We start from the raw sequence: 25,958 nt of genomic DNA, 5'->3' as shown, positions 1-25,958 counted from the left end.
CACCGCCTGGAGGCCAAACAAGTCGAAATACATTGTGCTGTGTCCACACTATCCCTAATTCAACCTGGGAAGGTCGAATTTAGTGCTACTCCTCTCATTTAGGTAGAGTACGGGCATCGATTTTAAAAGCCCTTTAGGTTGGCAGGAAGGGCTCTGTAGTGTAGACAAGCACATTATAAATTCACCTAATGCGGGGAATGCCGATCTAACGACGTAGTGTAGACTAGCCCCCTGTCTCTTACAGTCTCAAGAATAAAGCTACCTACTATTCTCTTGCTTTCCTTTCTTGCTGCCAGTTTATATTCACCCCATCCCTTGCAAATGAGCCAGCAGAAGGCTGCCAGTTATGCTCATTAGCAGCATTCCTGCTCTATGAATGCCACCTGTCCAAATAGGCTATCTGCTGGCTTGCACTGGGTTACAGCCTTGGGGCTGCTCCAGTTTGCAAACACAGCCCTGGCTAACGGCGGGGCTATGAGTTCCATGGGGCAATTTACTAGCCCCTTGTGCCAGCTCTCACTGCAGGCTCTGCTACCCTCTTATTGCAACCAGAATTAGACCCCTCTCTTGCTGTTTTGTAGAGGACATAGACTCTCTAGTATTCTTTAGGTCTAGCGCCTACAGGCAGCCACACCGAGAAGTAATTTAATCATCCCCAGAGAAGGCAATCCATGATCCTTCCTCCTAGCAACATAGGGAAAGACTTGGGGAATCATGACCTATGTGGGAGTGGCAAAGTTAGAAGAATCTCTGTGTAACTTCCTACTACGGGCTTGGGCAGAACAAAGCCAGATCTGAGGGTTCTGCTGCTCTGGGCAAACCAGCAACTGTCCACTCCTGCCAGCTATCAGTCACACAAACACTTAATGTATTGCTGGACCCATAATTTGCTTGGTGACCCCCTCCCCATTGTTCTCATTATCTAGCAGGGCCAGGCCAGGACCAGCAGATGCCTAAGGCTTTCCACATAGCAGGACCAGACCTATTTTGAAGGGGCATTTTAATCTGTAAGTACAAGAAACATAAAAAAGAGAAAAGAACTCTAGCACACCCTGTGATTCAGGACATGTCTGATATCAGAAGAGAAGGAGAAAGGATATTGACTAATAAAGAATGGCACAATAAAAAATGACACTAATAAAGAAATAAAGACACAAACCTGTTGGGGCAGGAGGGAAAGAGAAACAACAGACCCAGGGTCAGATATCAGAGGAAACATGTTTATTTGAGGAGAAAGGTTACAAGGGAGGAGATTCCACCTTGCTTAGTTCAGGGCAGACCAGAAGGGATTGCCTGTATTGAGAAAGCAAGAAGGTGGCACACAAACAGGTTCTAAAAGAGACGGATGGCCCAAGGTATATATGCAGTGGACTTTCTCTGCCCAGCCCCTTTGCATCAAAGGCACATAAAGCTATGATAGACTTGGAAACAGTGAATTATGGAGCGTGTCAGAATAGTTAGGGAAAGGAGGACAAATTATCCAGTAAACAAAGGAAAAATATTATCCCTTATAGGTTCCATCTCATTAATGTCTGAGTTGGGATTGTCTCGCTGTCAAGGCTTAATGCCCCATCTAACCCATTTTCAATATAAAATATGGCCTGGCAGCCACAAATAATGAATTCACACTTATCCAGCACTTTTTTTTTTTTTTTACTCCAAAGCACTTCTCAAACTAGAATGGTCCCATGGAAATGCAACCATCTCTGGAGTGGAGAGCAGCCATCTATAAAACAATAAGGAGAGTTGGGAGAGGAATATTGATAAAAGGACATGTGGGCAATCCTCTACTTGAGTCTTTGATGCCCCTAAAGAGCAAAGAGGTCACTTTTTAAAGTCTCAGCTAAAGGTCCCCACAGGTGAATTCATCTCCTTCAGAAGAAATGGTTGAAGATGAGAGCTGCTCCAACTCAGAGTTTGAACCTGCAGCACTAGAGAGTGAAGGAATTAGACACCTGAATTTTAGTCCACTCAAGCCACTTCTCTGGTTAGGCACAGCTAGGAGAGGGGCAGCCCTTCCCATTTCTCTTGCAGGAGAAATCTACAGCCCAGATCCTCAAAGATATTTAGGCACCTAACTACCATTGACTCCAAACAGTTGGCAGCTTCCTTGCCAAGGAAAGTATTTCCCCTCCTTCCTATATTTCTCTGTGGTTTGCTGAGTATATCGTTATGACTTTCCTTCCCTCACCACAGGAATTTCACCCATATATCCCTGTAGTTGCAGAGATTGTATTGAGCGTTTTGGGAATTGAACAGGTAGTAGATACCATAACTGTGTTTTCCAGGCTTTTATTATTGTACTTTTCCTTCCACTAAGCAGCTGTGTTGCTCTTTTAGCCAATCATCCTGTGTCTGCTGTTTGGTTTGCAATTATTTTTTTTAAATACTATTTTGGTGCCTGCTAAAAGCATCCACAAATCATGCCAGTTATTCTTAGACTAAGATCTTAACCCTAGGATATAATGAAACCCACCTTGAGCAAGCACACAGCAAAAATCATTGGTCTAGAAGTGGTCTTGGACTAAATGTTGGACTCAGATGTATTACAAACTTTAGAGATTCTTTAAAGTGGTTGCCTAAGGTGGAGGACGGGGGGAAACTGCATTGCTCAGAGGACTGATAATGGTCAGAGGTTCTCAGCGTAGGAAACAGGACCCTCAGGGAGGTCACAAACAAGTGTCAGAGGGTCAAGACCACCCTGCCTTGCCTATATTACTAGCTTGCAGGGATGACCACCACCTAGATGGGAGGGGGAGTCCCAGGGTGGTTCTGCTATGGAAAAAAATCGAGAGCCACTGGGCTAGGTCACCAGATCAAATCCAGCCCAAGTTATTAGCAACTGAGTGTTATTGCTGCTTCTTGACCTATGTGAGACAAGCTGGCAAGTCTTAGAGGAGTGCTTAGTGGACAGATGTCCGCACTGCATGAATCACCAACATAGCTGGCATTCACTGGCACCTTTATTGGCAGTCTCAATGCAGAGAGGCTAAAGATTAGAATGGGCATGGAGCATGAACCGCCCCATCACCTTTAGCCATGGTCCTGCAGGGCATTTGAGAAGGGCTGCTTTCATCACCACTGCCCACATGGTATCTGTTCTCTGAGTAAAAAGAGGGCTTCAGTCTCCAGGATTGGCATCTGGTAGCACAAAGGCTGAGGTTGTCAAAGACACCCAAGGGAATAAGGTGCCTAACCAATGGTGCCATTGAACATGTTATTAGAATTATTTTTTGTTACTTGTAGTAGCAACGAGGACCCCACTCACAGACGAGGAACCGGTTGTGTTAGGTGCTGAACAAAGACAGAACAAATCAACTGTCTTGGCCTTAAGTATGGCTAAAGATGGTGTAATTCCAGCCTTAATTCACCATGAACAATTAGAAATGGAAAAAAACGTCAGTGGGTTGCCTCTTGGAAGTGAGTCTTAGGCTCTAATTCAGCAAGGTATTAGAGCACCTGTTTAACTTGCTTTTAATGAGAGTAGTCCTGCTTAAAACTATGCAGGTGCTTAAGTATCTTGCTGAACTGGGGCTTTACTGCAGGTTTCTCTGGACCTAGAAACTACTCAGGATAATCTGAATTGGGGGGAAAAAAACAGAAAGCCAAAGAGAAATATGTTTAGCAAAGGTTCTAACAATGAAAAGTGTTTCTGAGACTCTAAATGTGATAAATGTGCCTGATAACACAATACATTGTTTGAAGTTAAAGAATTACCCAGATGACATGATCTAAGCATCCTTGGTAGTGGGAGTATGTATTTAAATAAAATCGATGGCTTCCTACGGGCTGAAGATCTGAATGGACTCATGCACTATCAACAGTCAGTGGTAACTTCTGGGAAAAATGTACATGCATAACACTGAATTCAGCTCTGCATGGGAAAGATGGTAGAATACAAGGAATTCAAACATTTATTAATTCCACCCATTCTGGATGATTCCACCTTTTTTTATTTTTTGAGCTATAGATTTCAAAATCATAAACATGGAGGGGCCCAAGGATCCAAAGGTACATATTACACCATCATTATCTATCACCCCAATTTATTTAAAAAATCATTATTGGCTCTAACCATCTTTGGAGTCTCCCAGTGAATGCTTGCCTGGCTTTTCTTTTAGAGTGTAAGCTTGGTGGGGAAGGGCCCCTGCCTTTATCTGTGTGTTGTATCGCTGCCAAGAACACTACTGCCATAATAATAACAATGCACATATTTGGGTCTGATCCCACTCCAACTGAAGTCAATGGCAGATGGCAGCAAAGCAGGCAGGGATCACAATGTATGCGATTATCTCACCCCCTTGTGTCAATTACCACAACAATGGGAACCCACGGGCTGTGGATTCCAGAGGCAGAATTTGCCTTTTTGAAAATCCTCTGCTATTAATTACTCTTCTTAAACTGCTGTGGCTGGCAGCTTCAGCAATGATTTCCTATGGGATTATAAGGAACACAGACAGGGGAGCACCATCTTTACAAATAAACAACTTTTCTGAACTTAAATTGCCTTCTCCTGAAAACCCACTGCAGTGGGAAAGTCTTGTTATTATCTTGTTTGTCTATTAAAGAGAGACAGCAGGGATCACTCCATGAAAGAAGCCATTTTCTCTTCAGCTGCTATCTTTCCTTTTGCCAGTTAGTTTCTTTTTCTTAAACTGCATTTGACTGGGGTGTCATGCATAAAATTCCAGCTCCAAAGTAATCCTGAGACAGGAAAGTAGATGTGTAGGGCAGGGCGGCCCAACCCTGTTGCCAGTTTGGAGTTGTGAAATCTGCAGGGCTGGTGCCCCTGGCAGCAGATAATATTCCGTTGCAACCGGTTAAGCGGCGCTTCCTCCTGTCCCGAATGTGGTTTAGCTGACTGTCGGGTTGACGAAGGAAATGCTCGTGTTTTGACCGGAGCTGTAATGCAGTGTGGAGATGGGCAGGTCTTGAGAGGATGTGATCGGAATGCCAAGGGCTGCAGAAATCAGCTATCTAGTTCTCCCTCCCTCCTCCCATCCTGGGGACCCCCCTCCCGGCCATCCTCCCCACGCTAGGCGAGATCGGCTCTGCCCCCGTTTCCAGCCCACCCCTCTTGCAATTGCAGGCTGCCAGTCGCACCAATAAAACAGGGCAATGCTGGGGAGTCAGCCAGGCCCTCTGGCAACACAAATGTAAACCCAGTGACTTACTGGTAGGTTCCCCCCACCTCCGCCTGCTGCAGCCACCGGCTCCTCGTGTCCTTGGTGCAGGCTGAGGGGCGAGACATCGGCGGTCCGGCTGCCCGGGGCTCTCCGCCGCTCGCGGGGCAGCTCCCGGGGACGCTCGGGCTCGAGGCATGGCATAGAGGTAGGTGACTGAGCGCGCATCAATGTGGCACCTTCTGGAGGGGCCGCCAAGGGAAGCCCTGAGCTGAGCATCTGCTTGGGAGACCGCGGGTTGCCTCGCGACTCTCCTTGCAGCTCCCACCCGCATGGGGGGGGGGGTCCCTTGCACCGGGCGTCCCAGCCCTGCCCTGCAGAGGGCTGCATCCCCGAGGGGGCAGGGAGTGCCCGACACCCTCCCCCAAGGGAGCGGGCTCCGGGCGGAGAGGTTCCGGGGAGCACTGACACCGGCTCTCCCGGGGGGCAGGGAGTCCCGGAGATCCCCTGCACGGGGAGCCACGCTCAGGGTTCCCCGGGATCCCTTCAGGGACAAAATCCCCGGGGATCGGGGAAGTCACCTGCTCCGCGGGGACTCACCTGCCCAGCCGCTGGGACTGCCTGGCCCAGGCAGGACTCAGGCAGGGGCCGCGCGGGGTAGCTGGGCCAGACCCTGCTGGGGATTTCAGGGCGCTCCCGGCGCAACGGGTCAGCACAAGTCGGGTGCGCTCTGCAGAGGCCGGGGCATCCCCTCGGGGCCCGGGAGCTCACTCGGGTCCCCTGCCCGGCGCGAGCGGGCAGCCCCCTGCCTTCCCTGGCTCCATCCGCCGGTGCACGGGGGCAGGGCGCCCAGGGTCGGTGCGCCGCGCAGCTCCGTGCCCTGGTGCCTGGGGAGGCTGCTGCGCCGCCCGGGGAGGTGCCGGCCAGCGGGCGCTGAGATTACGCTGTTTCCGGTCCTCCAGCGCCTCTGTTTCCCCTCCCGAAGCGGCGGCGAAGCGGCAGCCCCCCAAATGGCCTGGCCAGATGCGGCAGGTCTGCTGCTCAGCGCCGCGACTGGAGGAGGCTCCGTGCGCCAGCAGCAGCAGCGCCCGCCCCGCTGCGCCTCCCGAGCAGCCGCAGCCCTGCAGCCCGGACAGCAGCCGCCGCAGCAGCCGCCGGCATGAGGCGCGATCCGACCCCCGGCTTCTCCATGCTGCTCTTCGGGGTGTCTCTCGCCTGCTACTCCCCCAGCCTCAAATCGGTGCAGGACCAGGCGTACACTGCGGCCGTGGTGGTGGAGGGCAAGGTGCAGGCGCTGCCCCCCCCGCCCGGCAGCGGCAATGGCACCCGCGAGCCCCCTGCCTCCGCTGGGGTGGTCCTGGTGAAAGTCTTGGACCTGTGGCCCCGCAACAGCGGGGGGCTGCAGCGCGAGCAGCTGATCAGCGTGGGCAGTGGGGGCTCCCCGGCGCCCTGCTTCAAAGTGAAGAGGAACCACCGCTACATCTTCTTCCTGGAGCCCACCGAGCAGCCCCTGGTCTTCAGGACATCCTTCGCCCCCCTGGACACCAGCGGCAAGAACCTCAAGAAGGATGTGGGCAGGATCCTGTGCGCAGACTGCGGTGAGTTGCCTGGGGCTGCCTTCCTCTCCTCTCCGGCCCAGGAGCTGCTGTTGCGGGGATTAGGGGGGTGAGTCTGGGTGTGTGGGGTGTTTGGAGGCTGCTGGGGGCCAGGCAGATGGGGATTGTTGGCCAGCAGACTCCCTCTGCCTAGCGCGCCACCAAACCGTTTGGGAACTGCGTTTGGTGGCTGGCATGTGCTGCTGGAGACCTGCCATCCCAGCATCGCCCTGGGGTTACACGTAGAAAAAAGAAAGTTTAGTGTTTGTCATGTGTTTATTGTGTCCGTGGAGTTCTGGGTCAGGAACAGGTACCTGCACCTGGAGACCGTTTGTCTCTCCCCTTAGTGACTGGGAAATACTGGCAGGCTTGATTTGGGGACGGGAGACTGGAGGGGAGCAGGTGTGGGGGCATTGAATTTGATTTGTTGAATATGACTTGATCTGTTTTAAAAACTCCTGATCTGCATGTTGAACGCTGCTTCTCCTAGTGTCAGGCAGGCACGCAACTCATGTAAACAACGCCTTCCTCGCTGCCCCACGTCCACAGCCACAGAAATGTAACTCGGGGGTTGTAGGCTGACTTTCTTGGTGGCTGTTTATCTATATGTGGATCGTTTCTGTTCCTGTGGGCTGTCCTGCTTTTCCAAAGCAGCTTAGAGAGGTTGCTTCTTGAGGGAACACAAGCCAGCCCTTGTGAGGTGAACCCCATTTGTGTCGTTGATCTTTGATTTCCTTGAAGAGTGCGAATGCTGCCTGGAACAGAATTTCTTTCAGTTGTTTGTGACGATGACCTATCCTGGTAACTTACTCCTGCTGGACGTTGTCAGTTGTGCACTAACACCTCAATGGCAACCCGTATTGACTGCATCCGTCTCCTCTAGGCTGGTTGCAGTACAAGCATGCAGGTGATTAGGGAGATAGCATCCAGGGTGCTGGTGGAACGGTGCAACGGTGCAGCTGCCTTAACACGTTCCTTGGTATCAGAAAGTCAAATAAACACGAGCTGCTTTGGTACAATTTGCGATTTAATTCAGAGTCTATTTTGAAATTGGATCTCGCTGTTCTTTTTGTTAGTGCTTCAGTCGCATTATAGCTCACTAAAGTATTTGTTGTCAGTGTCTTATGTTTTTCATATTTAACGTTTCTTTTTGTTCTGGCTTTTCGTTGATAACTGCAGCCAATCTACTGAATGAAAGACCTTGTAATAGCATGAAGTTCTGGCCCCATCAACTCTGTAGCCACTCAATTGCATCTGATGCACTGCTTTCCTATAGCAGATAACATGTTTACAAATGCAGAGACCAATATTTTATTGACATGTGTATGTGTTTGGAATAGACTGGCTAGCAGGGATGTGCAATAACCATTGAAAAGTTTTGCATCTGTCAAAATGGTGTTCTAATTTTCTGAAGTTTTTTCTTCCACCATATTTAGTTTTTCTTAAAGTAACATATTGTATTTGTTCTGTACTGTATATCTTAGACTTCATCAGGTTATTTTCAAACAGAGATGTCAAATTAGTTCAACAGGAAAGTGTTGGTTTATTTATTACTATTTTTTGGCCTGGAATTTCATTATTGTAATCTGGAAAAGCTGGCATACGGTTTTAAAATTTCATGTTTTGATGATCTTTGATTATTTTTGTTTGCATTGAATGATTTTGACCAGGTTTAGGATGCGAGCTTGGCCATTAGTTTGGCTTTAATTCTCAGACACCACACCATGGCCCAGGAAGTGGTGAGAACCCTGTGGTGCAGTGGAAAATGAACAACAAATTTCTCCTTAGGACAGGTTCCAATTTGGCCAATGGATTATAACTATACGCAGTGCATATCTCAAGATGATTCAGATTCCCTATATACGTACTCACTCATCAGGTTAATAGACCTTTTCCCCATTAAAGGCTATGTGACATGCTAGTTATACTTAGCTCTATAATGAACATTTAATAGTTTTTTTTAAAAGTAGGCTTTTCTGGGGCAAATCCTTTGCCATTGAAGAGGATTGATCATAGATTGTTAAAACAGGCTCTGTCTGCTCTTTAGCTATTATCACAAAGAGAAGTTTACAATTGCGATTGCTGGGAGAGAGAGAAGGAACCTCACATATATATTGCCGTTGAGAAGAATGGGCTAAGAACATAAATATCAGGAGACCTGTATTTAATTTATGTATGTATATGGACCAACACGAACATATAACATTTAGTGAAATAACTGTCACAAAATAAAAAAGCACATACCATGAAGAGTACTGGTAAATTCCATGGGGTTGTCATTTGGAGTCAGATGGTACCACATCAGCAAGTAGGTTGCATGCTTTAGTCCATCAAAAAAAGGCACAATCCTGCAAGGTTCTAAGCAACCCCAAGTGATTTTGCTGAGAGCCAAGAGTACTCTACTCCTTCCTGGATCTGGCTCAGAGGGTTAAAGGAAAGCGCGTAGGCTGCTGTAGGTAGCCAGATAAAAGCTGCCATTCTGACTATGTTGCCTTCTTGGCCCTAATGCACTTATTTCTGTATTTTCAACAGTCTGAAGAAGGCCTCTTGGCTAAAAGAATCTGCAGGTTGTCAGTGCTGTTGTCTCATCAGAGCTGTATGGCAGGTTGCAAAATAAAGAAGCTGGGACATAGTAACTGTCATAAAGGTGGTTAAGTAGCAGAATTGAACAGCAACTTCATAGCACTAATGTTTTGACAACCCATTGACTTCTGCTCTCCTGTGTGCCAGTACAATACTGGGAGGTTAGTGTCGAAGGTGACATGCCAGGTAGGACTGATCTTTTGATTTGTGATGCCCCCAGCTGCTGCAGGTGCGTGTATTGGGCAATCAGGCTGTGATTTGTCTTCTCCCTGCTTGCCTTGTGTCGGGGAAGAAAAGTGGGCTTGCTGGTGAGTTGTTTCCTGCTGCGAAAGAGGGAGATGGAGGTGGTCCATGGAGCTTCAGAATTAGCATGGGATTGTGGGTTCCCTGTTAGACCATGGAGTGGTCTCTAAGGGAAGTGGCGGGTGCACCATTGTTTGGGATGTTGAAAACTAGACTGTGCGGAGCACTGGAGAGCGGAGCCTAGGGAACCTTCCTGCACTGGCAAGGAGATGGACTTAATAACTCTGCTCCAATGTCATTTCTACAAGGACTAGGACCTCAAATGGCTGCTTGCTTCGCCTCTGTGGCCAGTCTCAGGGGTGAGCCTGGTGCCTAGTGGTTTGTGCTCTGCTCTGCTTTAGAGATTAAGAGCTTGATTCTGGAAGCAGTGCAGCACTTCTTGAGAGGGGCAGCGTGCCCTCTGCTCCCATTGACTTTAGTGGGAGCTAAGGGTGCTCGGCACGTTGCAAGGTCAGATTGCAGGTTTGAGTCCATGGGCCGACGTGCTGCAAAGATGTGTCTCGCATGGTGTTCTGCAAAGGAACAGCATTGAAACAAGGGCCATCTAGTGCCCAGGCAGAAGGCTGAGGGGCAGGATATAAAGGGGGGACAGGCTGGATGATCGGGTCCCTGATGAGATGCAGAGGACCTATTAGAATAATAAGTCTGTATGGTGCAAAAGGGCAGGACGATACACAATACAGGTGATAGGGATCAAGTACCTAGGATTTTAATTGTCAAAAGTATCTCCATAAAGTATGCATCCGTTGTGAGCCTAACCTGCATCTCCCTTAAGTGTGTCCTGATGTTGGAGGCAGTGTCCCCATAGTTAGACCAAGGCTCTGGGTGTTGGGACTCCTGGGTTCTGTTTTCAACTCTGCCCCTGACTGACTTTGGGAAAGGACAGGGAAGAGCTCTTTGGCTCAGTTTACCTATCTGTAAGATGCACAGAATAGTTGTCACCTTCTCTCAGTGGAGTTGGGGGATTAATGAATGTTTGGGAACACTGGGAGTTCCTTGGATGAAAGGTGGTATTATGTGTGTCACGGGATAGTGTGGGTCGGGATAGCTATCTGCCTAAAGGCCATTTAAAAAGCCTCTTTGACAACCAATATTCTAGCTGTGTTATTGCTACCTATATTGTTATATATTTATTTTCTTTAGTATGTATCCTTCACATGGATTTTCTTTTGGCATCCATTTGCTGCTTGTTTTGGGGTGACCTCATTTCTCTCTGCACATGTGGGTGGACCAAGGAGGAAGGAATATGTCCACGAGGCAACCTTCGCTTCCCCTCAAACATTTACAGTGACCAGTGGAATTTCGGCTTTGGCCTACTCCCGATTCTGTTGAAGACGATGGGAAATTGTGCCACTGACTGTACTGGAAGTGGGATCAGACCTTTAAAGAGCATTCAGCATCTTCAGCTGTTGTACACTTTAAATGACTAAATAAATACTGCTCTGCAAGCTTAATATATATTTTAAAATATCTAATTGAGTGAGGGGAGGGATGGCTTTGTTGTTAAAGCATAAGATTTAGAATCCGGAGACCTGGGCTTTATTAAAGACTAATTCTGTGACCTTGAGCAAGCCAATTGAGCCCATCGTGCCTCAGTTTCCCCACAGGAATTTTAATATCAACCTGCCTCCCAGAGCAGGTTTGTACATCTCTCTGAGATCCTTGATAGAAAGCACTATGGAAGTCCAGTACAGGGCATAGTGGTTGCTACTACAATTAAATAGGGCTATTCACAGCAGTAAGAACTATGCTCCATAGAAAGTATGTCCAGGCTTGGGCTTTATTACTACAGTGGATGCTCCTTACAGATAGAGTGCCTGATCTTGCATGCGATAGACATTCAGAATTCTTCTTGAGCACAAGACCAGTTTTGAATGCACAAGGATTGCAGGATGGGGCCCTAAATATCACATCATTTTTGCTGGGAGGTACATTTCTCAACTTGCTGAACTTGGTATTGGCTTTGCCACACCAGCTGGTGTTAATCAGGGATGGGTGCTCAAAGTTTTGAGTACACAATGGCAAATGTACCTTCCTGAGAACTGAATACCTGTGGTCCCATCCAAAACAGCATTTAAAGCACAATACTGGCAGCTTGTGCAGAATCTGCAGAAAATGCTCGTTCCTTTTTCTTTGGGTAATTCATTCAACACATTTAAAATAAACAGTGAACTGAATATAATGCTGGTGAAAGGTGCTGGCTTGACAGTCTCTCTTTATACCCAGAACAGGTACAACACAGGCAGCAGCAGAGTCAGCTTCCCCTGCTCACTGCCCTGCTAATTAGAGCTGTCTGAAACTATTTCGCACCACCTTCAGAAAAATCACACTTCCTCTGGTTCGCAGGAAAGCGAAAGCTGTCTCCTTCTTGCCTTGAGCTTTTGCAAATGGAAAATGGTCATTTTGCTGCAGAAAGCTTTTTCTTCTTGCAAAGATGGCACATTCACACAGGGTGCCGACTCAGTTTTGCTCAGGTGCAGAATTTTGCCTCTGCCCTGACGTGGAAGGTAGCTCAGACTTTGTGACTGATTCTGTCCTTGGGTTCTCAGCTGAGCCTGCCAAAACGTTTGGGGCCAAGTGTTTATTTTATTGCTTACTTTTGGGGGCATAGAACTGTGCCTATCCCAGCCGGCAGGTGCCCATATTTTAGAAATAAATGAAAGCCATTATTAAAACAAACCAAGTCTATAAAATGAAGACGTGTCACTCTACTGATTCCTCTTAGTTCAGAAAAGCCTGGGTAAATATACAGTCCTTGCAGTGTGCCCTAGAGGTCAACAGAGACTGGAGTACCTAGGCACGAGCACAATCCAAATAATAAATGAGTTCCGGAGCTAAGGGCCTTCCACTCAGAACTCTGGCCACCCCTCCTCTGACAAAACCAGCTGCAGACTTTTAGCTCCAGTGCCCCCCAGTTATCACAACTACTGGGGTAAAACACTGTGGGGAGCAGGTTCTCACAGACACAGGATCTGAACCATAAAAGGCTTTATAAATCACAACTACCGCCTTGAATTGCGTTTGGAAACAAATCAGAAGCCAGTGCACAGGAACAACCATCTCCATCAGAGAAGCACCACTATGTAAACGGGTAGCCGTACTCTGGCTGCAGCAGCTGAAATATACAAGAGTTCTTCATGGGTAGGCCTAAGTAGAATGCAAAATAGTAATCTAATGCAAAGGAGATACCGCCTCTATTAATGTCTGTTGCAAGGTTGTTTTGTGATGAGGGAATATCTTGGGAATGAACTGGGCTCCACCAATCCATTTCACCTAGGCCACTAAATAGCAGGCATAATAATAACGGACTTTGCCAGATTTGGTAATCGCTGATCACACTGGTGAAATTCTCTCTCTTTTTAAGAGTCATTCCATTTAATAAATGACACAGCGGTCTTCCCAGCAAGCACCCAAGCCCCAGGAAATCCCTTAGGGTAAATTATACAGTGTTTTTTGTGTGTGTGTGTCATACAATGAAAATTAAGGTTTCAGGGTAGCAGCCATGTTAGTCTGTATCCGCAAAAAGAACAGGAGGACTTGTGGCACCTTAGAGACTGACAAATTTATTAGAGCATAAGCTTTTGTGAGCTACAGCTCACTTCATCGGATGCATAGAATGGAACATATAATAATAAGATCTATATATACAAACAGAGAAGGTGGAAGTTGCCATACAACTGTAAGAGGCTAATTAATTAAGATAGGCAATTATCAGCAGGAGAAAAAAACTTTTACAGTGATAATCAAGATGGCCCATTTAGACAGTTGACAAGAAGGTGTGAGGATATTTAACACCTACTTAACAGGGAAATAGATTCAATATGAGTAATGACCCAGCCACTCCCAGTTAAAACAGCACAAGTGGATGTAAAATTTGACTGACATCAAGGATTGCAAGCAAATCTGCAGTGGGATTTTCAAAGGGCTTGTGGAACATGCAGTAGGAAAGCTGAGAGCTCGTTGTTGGCTGATCTTGTAACCAGTGGAATTTTCAAAGCTGAGAGGTGCTAGTGTGCTGAAAATTTGTCTGCCTCCTGGGAAAATCTTGGCAATTGTCTCTAGTTAGACATCTAATAAAGCAGCAAGGCTAAGGACGTCTTCCCCTTCTTCACCTTTACTGCCTGTCCTTCACAAGGCATCCATAAATGATCCCTGTTTCATGGAACTCGCGCTGGTACTCACAGCTCACTGACACACAGACATTGCCATGTTCTATTGCATGCAACGGTTAGAAATCCCAATGGTTAAATAGCACAGACATGGTCAGACAACTGCCTTCTAACAAGCAATTACTCTGCTAATGATGTTTCTCTGCAGTGCTGCCCATGCACACACTGGATGAAATTAAGCTGAGCGCTGTTAAAACACGCATTGGGGCAAGCAGTGAGGCACAGATTCAGTGCAAAGTCGGTGCAGCCGGTGGCTCTGGCAGACAGTCTGAGAATAGTAAGAGAGTCCTGCAGAACAGAGCCCAATGATGGCAGTGTACCTGGCATGTCTGCAGGGGACACCCCTATGCTAGCCCCACAGGCGAGGAGAGTCCTAAGGGACATCTCCACGTGCACCATCAGAGAATGTGGATCTGGACACCACAGCGACAGCCAGGCACGGAGCCCACCAGTTTCTTGATCACCACATGTGAGCAGCATTAATTCTTGACACACACATGGCCAGGCATTGGGGGATGTCAGTCAAGGGCCTCCTGCCTTCACCTTAACGCACAAGGTACATGATGCTTGAACTAAATTATAGCAACCATCGTCACCAGTTCCCCAATCCAAACCACATGACCTTGTTCTTTGCGTGTTGTTGTTACACTAATGCCAACAGTCCACTTGTCTCCATCATTGATTGGCCTATAGAGAGCAGGTGAGAGTTCATCTCCTCTGACTGGTGTCAGGTCCATCTGCTGGTCCACCTGACTTTTAATAGGAGAACTCAGCTGCTGGGGAACCCTCAGTGCAAGGCACTCCTCTATAACTGGGACACTGGTGTCTTCAGAGCAAGAGAGCGGAGTCGCACTCCTTTTAGAACTAGCTGCCCCGTGTAGCCCTCCAGTCCAATCACTCCTAGCGGCACCTGGTGACCATCCTCTCTGGATCTCACCCTGAACGTCAATTGCCTCCTGATGGAGATGAGCAGAGATCTCCCCTTGAGGCCTGCCCTGGTCCCAGTGCTGCAGCACCCTCCATCTGCAGCTTCCTCAGGGAAGACAATTCCTTTGGGGGAATTCACCGGTGCGGTCTCATCTCACGGAATATGGTGATGACATGAGATCCATGACAGACAGAGAGAGGCAGGATAATGAACAAAAGATGCAGAGGTGGGTAGATCTATGTGGGACACAAGTTAGCAGATTTGTGCTCTGCTGGTGGAGGCCCATAGGGGCAATGTTCACACCTCAGTCCCTTCTATTCACGGCCTGTGGCACATAATAGTTCAGTTTCCTGTGGGCTGTAATGCTCTGGTCTAATTTTGGTTGTTGGGTTTAGTGTGTGGATGCTGGGTGGTGTTGGTGGCCTGTGAGATACAGGAGATCAGATGAGATGATCTGGTGGTCCCTTCTGGCCTGAGGATCTATGCCAAGTCACTGAAGCAGAATCCCAAACAAAACTCCAATAGGTTTGTCCCCCGCAGCCGCTCATATCCAAAAAGGTCACCTCTGAACCCATGTAGCAATGGCAGGACAAACTCACCAGTTTTGATAGCTGTTGTAACAGGACTCAAAGCACGGATGGGGGATGGACCATGGGAGGAAAATGGGGACAACAGATGATATTTAGCTGAAAAGAGTTTCTTGTCCCAAAGTTGGCCATTGCCTGCCAAAGAGAAGTGTGTGAGTGTGTGTACGCACAAGCGCACACAATGTTTGGAGCTGGGTTGTATGTGAGCCAGGGCCCATCCCTCATGATCCCCAAGTTGTCAAGGCCACAGCGAGTATTAAAACCCTAATGATGAGAACTACAGCTATTCTGCTGTGGCTGTCTACACTGCCCCTCGGTTCAGTCTGTGAGGCTGTGGCTGGCAGAGCGCACCAAAGTGCTGTGCTGTAACACATTTCCCCCGTGTGGATGCTGCAGGCGTCAGCTAAAAGGTCCCTAGTTCGCCTGAATGTAGTCCTGTCTGAAGAGGACTACAGTATTGCCAACCGGGAGCCTCCACTTTTGCACCCCCAGCATCAATGTGGGGGAGATACAGTGCAGCACTTTGGGGCACGCTGCAGTTCACACCCCCGTAGTCTGAATTGCAGGCCAGGGCAGACGTGCCCTGCAACTCTGCTCTCCTTCCATGGTATAATTTCAACGCAACTCCACTGAACTGAATTGAATTGAATAACTCTGGGTTTAAACTGCTGTAAATCTGACTCTTTGCCTCTACTCTTTGCTTTAGGCAGATGGAGTGAACGTTAGACCTTGAGATGCAGGAGTCGCCCAGTTAACTTGTGCATTGGTATTTTCCTTGGCTGTTGGTCCTGTCCCTTCTTCACGTGATTTGCAGAGGAGGTACAGTGTGCCAAATGTTGGCCTAATATTCTCTGTCCCCTAGTGAGTGTATGAAGTGGTGGTGTTGCCCTGTCAGTCCCAGGGTATTAGAGAGGTAACGTGGGTGAGGTAAAAGCTTTTATTTGACCAACAGCTCAGTCCCTCTGAGTTTCTCAAGGTAAGTTAGGCTAACCACGTTTGTGATTTCTTTCTTGCAGTCGGTTTGGCCCTTCCAAGGTTTCTGAAATTACAGCTCCATTTGGCGGAAGGCAGGTGGGTTGGGAGCCGGGCATGAGGAACTCTGGTGAAAAGCCCAGTGTGGCGTATTTGTGCGGGTGCTTGGCACAAGTGAAGGCCTGGATTCTGCAGTGAGATCTGCATCAGTGCAGACGGATGCCTGCAGAGGATCTGATTGCAGCCTCAGGGTCTAGTTCTTAAAGCCAACAGACTGTGGAAGCGATTGGGGAAAAAAATGAAGATGCTGATAAGCTAGGGCTGTGTCCAATGTCTGGAGTGAAGCACTGAGGACAATTAAAAGGCATTTGCAGAATTTGTGGAAGGACACACTGTACTTAATAGAAGAGCAAAGCAGCTTCTACCAATATATGGGCAAGAGGCAGATATTTGCATTGATTATGATCAGCTGCTGCTAATTGGCTGGGATAACGGTTTAATAATGATACAATGGCATTGGGAGCCCTCCTGCATTCTGTCTGCTCTCTAGTTGTGGCACTAGCTTGGCATGACACCACAGGCTGGAATTATTTTTGTTTACTGGGTTATATCACAATCAGTACTGCAGTCCCTGTGCCTAGCATTGGATTGAAATTTAGCCTCCAGATTATCCAAGGGCATTTTGTCCCCCTTAACCCTTTTGGGCAGCCGGGTGGGTGCAAATCAGGAGCAAGCTGTCATAAATATAAAGGGAAGGTAAACCACCTTTCTGTATACAGTGCTATAAAATCTCTCCTGGCCAGAGGCAAAACCCTTTCACCTGAAAAGGGTTAGGAATCTAAGGTAACGTCGCTGGTACCTGATCCAAAATGACCAATGAGGGGACAAGATACTTTCAAATCTGGAGGGGTGGGGGAACAAAGGGTTCTGTCTGTCTGTGTGATGGTTTTGCCGGGAACAGATCATAAATGCAAGCCTTCCAACTTCTGTTAAGTTAGTAAGTAATCTAGCTAGAAAATGCGTTAGATTTCCTTTAAAATAAGCGGTGCTGGAGGGAATGTATATTCCTGTTTTTGTAACTTAAGGTTTTGCCTAGAGGGATTCTCTGTGTTTTGAATCTGATTACCCTGTAAGGTATCTACCATCCTGATTTTGCAGAGGTGATTCTTTTACCGTTTCTTTAATTAAAATTCTTCTTTTAAGAACCTGATTGATTTTTCATTGTTCTTAATATCCAAGGGTTTGGGTTTGTGCTCACCTGTACCAATTGGTGAGGATTATTATCAAGCCTTCCATAGGAAAGGGGGTGTAGGGCTTGGGGGGATATTTTGGGGGAAGACGTCTCCAAGAGGTCTCTTTCCCTGTTCTTTGTTTAAAACACTTGGTGGTGGCAGCATACTGTTCAAGGCCAAGGCAAAGTTTGTACCTTGGGGAAGTTTTTAACCTAAGCTGGTAAGAATAAGCTTAAGGGGTCTTTCATGCAGGTCCCCACATCTGTACCCTAGAGTTCAGAGTGGGGAAGAAACCTTGACACAAGTCCATTGAAGTCACTGGTACCCAACCATCGCAAGATCAGAATGAGGCCCATTAAGTCCGGCTAGAAATGCACACGGTCCCAGCTTTACACGGAGCTGCACTGATGTGGACAGATTAAAACGGTTCATGTACACATTCATTGACCCCATGACTGTCACACACAACTTGAATGGAATAGGAGGCTATTGGCATGTGCCCACAGGGCTGTGAAAGGACCTTTTATAGATGTTGCTGAAGGATCTGTAGGGCATTATAATTGTGATCTTGTGGCTAGGTCCCTCTTTGCCCCTCTTTGCCGACACGCTGCTCCTTATACTTTTCCAATCTCCCTTTTCTCTCCCTCTGGCCCTGCCTGTTCTCAGCTCCTCTCTCCTCCCCAGGGCCCCTGGGTTTCCCCCTTTGCACCTCAGCTGCCCACTCAATGTTCCACCCCATCTCCTGTCCGAGGGGCATCACGTGGACAGCAGGGGAGAGCATAATCTTTGTTCACCCCTCACCAGCTCAGCTACACCCTAAGCCGCCAACAAAACCATGCCATCTAACACAACTTTTTGGCAGGACTGCAGGTGTAAATCCAGGCTGACACGCACAACTGGGAGGAGAACTACCATGCATCTTCCTCCACGGCCCCAAGCCACGAGTCTCTGGAGCAACTTCTATCAGGTGCAAGAGGGTCTTCAGACCCTGCTTAATGTCTTGTTAAATCCCTCTCCATTAGCTGGGGGAGGGACAAACGGTGTCTGCCCCCATCAGTGCAGAAACCTGCAGTGAGACCAGACCTGGGGGCAAATGGGATGGTGGTCCATTGGAAGGGGAATAGACATGGGATGTTTTAGTAGTTTAGTCTCCCTGGGAAGCCAGCCTGCTTCCATGAGAGAGGACGAGCTGGACACAGGGTATCCATACTGTAGTTGGAAGGGACCCTTCCTTTTTTCTTTCCTAAGACTTTGGCTGCAGAACACCTTACTCCCTTTTGTTTGTCTGAGTTTGAACAACTCTGGCTGTAACAGGCCATTTGCTCTGTGGGATAACGTGGTTTTAGTGGGCTGGGGCATCAGCCACCTCCTCCTCCGGAGTCCTAGTGGACTAGCCATGCCCTCACTTATGGGCATGTGTTCACAGACCCCCAGATCTGGAACAAGCTTTACCCTTTGTCTACTCCTGTCTTATACAGAAAGTCCGTGATCGGTGTAGGTTTTTGTGTAGTTAACTGGGAGGCTGGTGCTGGTGCTCAGGGTCAGGTCTGATTAGCTGAGAATGGGACTTTTCCCTTAAGGAAAAAAAAATCATTGCCAAATCCTAGCTTTTCAGCCCCAAAACATACAGGCAGTGAAGTGCACCCATAAGAGCTCTTTACTTTTCACGATGTAGCTGGGACGAGAATTTTGGGAGGCTGGGAGAGGTGTTTCCGCCAGCTATAGGCCAACCTGGAGAATTGCCACGCTCAAGACATACCCAAAGACCATCTCTGTGAAACATACCAGGTAAGAAATGAAGTGCGTGAAATAAAAGCGCTGCGGTGGGCTCATGCTCATAAGAGCGTCCTGCTATGCAGAAGAGGGAAATTTATTGATCCACGTGTCACCAGACCTGGAAGCCTTTGTCCAGTATGTGAGAGCAGAATTGGACAAAACGTAAGTTGAATGCTTAGCAGGTGGAGTGCAAGCATTTCCCTGTCTGTGGCAGCTACCACAAAACACCAACACTGATGAATATATGTGGTGAGGCAGGGCTGGCTTCCTCTAACGAGCTGTGTGATTTGGGAAATCACTTAACTATTCTGGGCCTCAGATCAACCATCCTGCTTGAGCAGGGGGTTGGTGTAGATGACCTCCTGAGGTCACTTCCAACCCTGAGATTCTATGATTCTATGATCTGTACAATGGAGAGACTAATACTCTGTGGGTGTTTGGAGGTTAGCTAATAAATGTTTTGAAAGGGCCTTGAGGTCCTGGGACGAAAGCTGTTGTATATGGTACGAGCAAGTTTAAATACAGTGGGTTATTTTTAGCACCCCCTTCAAATGACCCACGCTCCCATGCCATGTCAGTCACTTGGGGGCCAGGAGAGGGGTTAAATCGGGGATGTGTTCTGAAGTGGGCAGTGCGTGGAGGGAGTTAGAGAAAGGGAGGAGCTGCATGTGGCCGTTTCGAAGCAAAGAGCATTTGGGGATGTTTCTGTGCACAGTGTGGGTAGCTGGACTCCGTTCCTATGTATCACAAGCATGCTGGGTTTCAGAGGAGCTGGCAGTGGGAGCAGTTCATAGACCTTCCTGGCAGAAATACCTGGTTAGCTACTAGTCCGGGCAGCAACTAGGATGAGATGGGAGTTCCTTTTGTTAATTCCCAAATTCCCTTCTCTTAGCCCCAAAGAACGCAGGGAGCACTGAGTGACTTTCTTCCTTGCAAGTATGCTGATCATCCTGCTAACTGGGAATCAGCACCGCTGTGTTGGCACCTAATGGAAGATGCAAACAATTTGTCCATAACTGACTATCCCGCACGCTATTTGGAAAATCTTTGACTCTCAAGAAGGGCCAGCAGCAGCAAACGGAGGAGCTGCCCAAAGCAGCATTAAATGAGTGGAAAGAGTGTCCTGTACCTAAGCACTGTTTGGAACTTGCCTGGACATTGCCTGCACGGCTGCATAGACTCCACTATCAACATTGGCTGACCAGGGTGAGTATAACCACCGAACTAAATGGAGCTGAGCATTGCAATGTGCCTGACCAAGACGTGTTCCTGTGTGATTGCAATGTATTGCATTGTTATTCAGGTAGGGACACCAGCCTTTTTTGCAGGATGTTTGTTCCGGGTGAACTCTTTGAAGTGAGAAGCAGGTCACACACAGGCGTTTGGAAAGTAAGCCATGGCCAAACCTGAGTCCCGCAGTGGGAGTTTTGCCATTGATTTTGGCAGGATCAGGATTTGGCATCATAGCGTGTTTCATCACACTGCCGCTGCATGGCTTCCAAGTTTTTACATAAGAACATAAGAATGGCCATACTCGGTCAGACCAAAGGTCCATCTAGCCCAGTATCCTGTCTTCTGACAGTGGTCAATGCCAGGTGCTTCAGAGGGAATGAACAGAACTGGAAATCATCAAGTGATCTATCCCCTGTCGCCCATTCCCAGCTTCTGGCAAACAGAGGCTAGGGACACCATCCCTGCCTGTCCTGGCTAATAGCCATTGATGGACCTATCTTCCATCAATTTATCTAGTTCTTTTTTGAACCCTGTTATAGTCTTGGCCTTCACAACATCCTCTGGCAAGGAGTTCCACACGTTGACTGTGCAATCTGTTAACCAGATTGATTCTTCCTCCACTGGATGGAGAGGAGAATTTTCTCCACCTTAACAAGGTTGTACAACACATAGCATAAAGGGGCGCCGATCCTGACCAGCGTCTGCGAGTGCTACAGTCATATACTTAATGCTTAATAATAATAATAATTAATAATTAATAATACATTCTGCTCAAATATTTTGAGGTCTGGGCAGCAATAACCTCAAGAACTTGTTAATCTTTTGAGCTCTCTATTTACCTGTAATAGTTAAAACCCAGGTAATATGAATATCTCCTGGCATCGCTTCTCTGGGCAGTGTTCTGCTGAGGATGATTGATCTGAAATCCTGATGCCTGTCTGAGCTGATTCCACAATATGGAATTCACCAAGATGAAAGAGACAGTGTTGTGGCCTGCTTTAAGACAAGGAAAATGTCATCTTCAGAGGATGAGATTTTATGTTCCTAGCCAATAAGGGCTTATCTTCACTGCAGAGTTAGTCTGGGCTGTCGCCCCAGCCCTGCTCCTATCCACACACGCAAATCTCTTACCTGAGTTTAGTGGTGCTTTCAACCTGGGCTAGCTGGCCCTGCTACAGGTACAGGCTAAAGGTCCGGTGCTGCTTCCCTCAGGCTAGTAACCCCCCACATTCCAGTGAGGACGCAGGCTAGCTCACTCGCGTACTAATAGTCCTCCAATAACTTCCCACAATTCCCCGTGTGCCCAGAAAGATGGACAAATTCTCCCACAGTTCACCGGGAAGGAATCAGATCAGCCCAGCCGGCAGCAGCACAAAGAACCATGGGATGTGCCCCCAGAAGTGATCCCCGTGAGGGAGGGCAGCAGGTCACTCGGGCAGGGCTCTGCAGCATGGCCACTCACAGAAGGCTAGGCTAACCTGGGTGCTGATCCCCACAATTAGCTCTGCAGTGAAAACAAACCTTATGTGACATGGTAGAGCGGTGGAGCCATGGGGGTTTCAGTAGCCGGTGGCTCACTAGGAGGGCAGATAAAGGCGTGTGCAGTGGTGGGGGAAGCCTGCGTAGCCACCAGCCTGGTGGTCACCACGCTGGGGTCACCACTCCAGGCTGCCTGCATGGCAGCGAGAGCCAGGAAGTGAAACTCTCCCCCCGTAACTCAGGACATTATAAAGGCCCCAAATGAGCCACGTGCTGAAGGCCCTATCCTCAGCTCTCAGTTGCAAGAGGCTCTCAGTTCTGGGCGGGCACGTGCTGCTCTGAGCTAAGCACACGCAGGGCCCAACTCCAGTCTCACCCCAGTTTTAGGCAGCTGCAACGCTGCTGATCTTTAGTGGAGTCACTCCTCATTTCCTCTGGTGTAAATAGATGCCGAGCCACCTCCAGTGGATCAGCTTTCTCTTACACAGACGTGACATGTAGCTCTCGATAGTAGGGGGGCACAATTTAAAAGATTCTCGGGGGGCATGTGACTGCTGGCTCCTTTCCCACTGCTTCCGCACCTCCCACATCTGCTCCAAGCTGGCACCTCCTTGCCCCCACTCCTCTCACAGCTCCTTCCCCACTTTTCCCATGGCCTCCCTGCTGCGGGCGCGGTGCGGGCTGGAGCCAACTCCAGACACTTACTGCTGAGCAGGACTGTGGCTGCAGGCGAGGAAGGGACGGCGTGGAACTCAGAAAGCTTCCCTGCGCACCCTCTGGCGGAGCTTTGCTGCCAGCCCGGTCTCTCTTCCCCGCTCTGGGCGCCTCTTAGTGGGGCTCAGAGGGACTGCTAGGTGCTGGTGCCTTTCCCAGGCACGTCACTCAGCCAGACTCCCACCCTGGCAGAAATCTGGCTGGGGGAGGTGATCCTGAGTGCTTCCCCCCCCATCGCCTCTGTTTTCACGTGTGCATTAGTGCATGCGGCACACCCTCAAGCCTGTTAGCTAGTCATTTGGGGCCATACGTTGCCTTTGAGCTGCTGGTGGCACTTGGGTGTATGGATCAAGGGGTGTCGCTGGTGGCTCGGCTCTGAGAGCTGAGGAAGGAGATCGGCCCCTAGGAGGGACAGCCAGATCTGACACGTACAACAGAGAGGAATTATTCTGAGCTATTTGTTATGTGCTGACAGAGTGCTACCTGACCTAGAGAAAGACAAGGACCCTGCTGCAAGGAGTCTAGGGCTAGAGTCTCACAGGTATTTAGGCCCTTTCCTTTGAGGATCTTTGCCTTACTGACTAAATAGTTCTGAATGTGTCCTGAATGGCGGTAGGCAGGAGAGGAGACAAGCGTTTAGTGAGGAATCAGGAGATATGGAGAGTCTCTGAGGAGTTGAAGAGATTTTCCATTTGGAAAGGGCTCCTGCGTCTCATGCATGAGATGTGCATCATATTTTGTATGTTAAATATGTAGATGGTCTATGAAGTGGAAAAATGGCCAGTCATAGAATATCAGGTTTGGAAGAGACCTTAGGAGATCATCTAATCCAACCCCCTGCTCAAAGCAGGACCAATACCCAATTTTTGCCCCAGATACCTAAGTGGCCCCCCTCCAGGATTGAACTCACAACCCTGGGTTTAGCAGGCCAATGCTTAAACCACTGAGCTATTCCTCCCCACTCTTTCATATTAGGTCATGTGAGATCCATATATAAAATGTGTTACATATACAGCATGTGTAAGTTGCATAGATTTTTGTTTCCCATGGATTGATGCTATTGATGACTTTGGATTGGTCCTCAAGGTCCAGAGACAGGAGATCTGGGTTCAGTTTCTAGCTCTGCCACTGACCATGGATAAGTCACTTAGCAGCTCTGTGCCTCAGTTTCCCCATCTGTGAAATGGGGATAATAATGCTGTGTAAAAGGTTTTGGGATCAATGGATGAAAAGCACCAGTTGTTATTTTATTACATGTTAGTATCAGTTATTTGCATTAACACTGCTAATAATTAAAACCTTCAGTTTCTCTGGGATCTCAAAGCACTTTACTTGTGTGAATCAGTTAAAGCTCATGTCACCCCTTTGAGGGGTGTTGTCATTACTATCCCCATGTTTTTACAGCTGGGAACACTAAGGCATAGAGCTGCTAAGTCACCTGCCCATTGTCTGAGGCAGGACCAAGAATATTACTTAGCACGGCTGGAAGGTGTTGAATTGAGATTCCTGGAGGGGAAGGAAGCCCTTTGCTTTTCCCCAGGACTGGTACAGTGTGGGCAGGGTCAATGCCAGCTCCCCCTGCTCATCTACCGACAGCCACAGGCCAGCTGGTCTCGCCCCCTTGCCGGGGAGCAGAGCTATGTGAGCAGTGCTCAGCGCAGCCCACAGCAATGAAAACTCAGTGAGTTGACTTCGGTGTGAAACATGTTTGAGCCCCTTGAAAGTTTAGCCACATTTTGCAAGTGACACTTGTGTGTGTGTTATGAGGTACATGTGGGAAGTTCCGCTGTATTAAGATTGCTGCTGACAATCCACCAGACACTCAGTTTCCTGAAATCCAATACACATTTGTTGTGTTAAGACAGATAATCAGGATGTGCCACTAGAGGGCACTCATAACACTGAGTGGATTACTGCATTGCATCCTGGAGAGAGAGATTTTTCAAGGCAGTTTTACAGCTACTGGTTGCTTATGGAGAGACTCTTGTGACAGTAGAAGACTTGGTAGGTCACTAGGGCAGAACAGACCCTCACCCTGATGAATGCCTGCAGAATGTACAGGGCTTAATGAAACTTCCATGTTTCATCTGGAGTCTTGCCTTTGTCCTACTGGGTTTGAATGATCCTGAAACTTGCAAACAGGATCATACATACAATTCTACGGACCAGAAGTCTCCACAAAACTAATTGAAACCCACACAGACCCAAACAGGACTTTTTTTTACAGCTTTACCTACTGAGATCTGAAGAGATGAGGGGAGAATTCACTCTCCATGCCCATCTTTCTGCTCAGACTGCTAATCTCTGAGCCATTCAGTCCTAGATCATGGTCAATTTCAGTCTGTCCTTCCACAAGCACAATGGGCCCGAGTTGCCTCATACTCATACTGGCATAGCTCAGAAATAATGTCCGTGACGTCAGGGGAGTTACACTGGGATAAAACAGGTGTAAGGGGAGAATACATTCCTTTGATGTAGCAATCCATGTTTTCGCTATTGTGACTGTCAGCGTCTCTCCCCTCCTCTCCTCTTGTGTGCAGAAAAGAAACACATCCTGGTTGCATGAAATCAGTATTCCACTCCCAGCTCTGCCGTTTGGGTGCTGGGTGATCCCTTGGGCGAGCCATGTACCAGCTCTGTGCCTCCGTCTCCCCATTTGCAAAATGGGGATGATCATGCTGCTCTGACAGGCGTGCCACGAGACCTGATGCGTGAATGCCTGTAAATGCTGTATGATGGGTGTGTGGAAGGTGCTACAGGGTGCTCAGAAGCCATTCACCAGGCCTTGCCACTTTAAACTGTACCTCCCTCTTGTGGCAGATGGGAGGAATGCAGGCAGTGCCTCAGCAAGGTTTAAAAAAATCCAACAAATGGAGAAACTCTGAAATCATAGCTGTCCTTATCTGTGCCTGGCTGAAACAGGGGATGTGTGACAATCCTGTCCTCTGTTCATCTTCCAGTCAAGGCCTGAGTTCTGGGCACTGTTTCTTTTGCAGCTCTCGGTGCCATCACAAGCACTGAGCAGTTTGAGAACAGCCTTCTGCCCTCTCCCAGGTGATAGCCGCATGTTGCAGGGCAAATGCAGAACCTGAACTCGGGCCTTGGCAGGGTAAAATTCATAGCGCCACAGATTCTAAAGCCAGAAGGAATCTGTTCGTTTTTAAGGTGCCACCAGTCTCCTTGTCATTAAAGCCAGAAGGGACCATCATGATCATCTAGCCTGACTTTCTGTACAACACAGGCTGGAGAAGTGGCCTCAGATAA

General features: G+C 48.2%; 1 protein-coding gene across 2 annotated transcripts in view; it reads left to right on the top strand.

The window, feature by feature from the left end:
- The first annotated feature begins 5,194 nt into the window (after window positions 1-5,194).
- Window positions 5,195-25,958, top strand: part of NRG2 (neuregulin 2) — a 314,296-nt gene continuing 293,532 nt past the window's right edge. The window contains exons 1-2 of one of the 2 annotated variants that reach the window (XM_084636241.1): window positions 5,195-5,331; window positions 6,086-6,721. In XM_084636241.1, coding sequence (XP_084492367.1) covers window positions 6,283-6,721 — 439 coding nt within the window. In that variant the 5' untranslated portion in view covers window positions 5,195-5,331; window positions 6,086-6,282. Of the gene's footprint in view, window positions 5,332-6,085; window positions 6,722-25,958 lie in introns of those variants that run through there. The other variant, XM_084636240.1, reaches the window with a different exon arrangement.

The sequence above is a fragment of the Lepidochelys olivacea genome (assembly GCF_965140295.1).
Source record: "Lepidochelys olivacea isolate rLepOli2 genome assembly, chromosome: 8".
NCBI classification, from domain to species: domain Eukaryota; kingdom Metazoa; phylum Chordata; order Testudines; family Cheloniidae; genus Lepidochelys; species Lepidochelys olivacea.
Note: the sequence above shows the minus strand (reverse complement) of the source record. Positions and strands in the feature narration are given on the sequence as shown.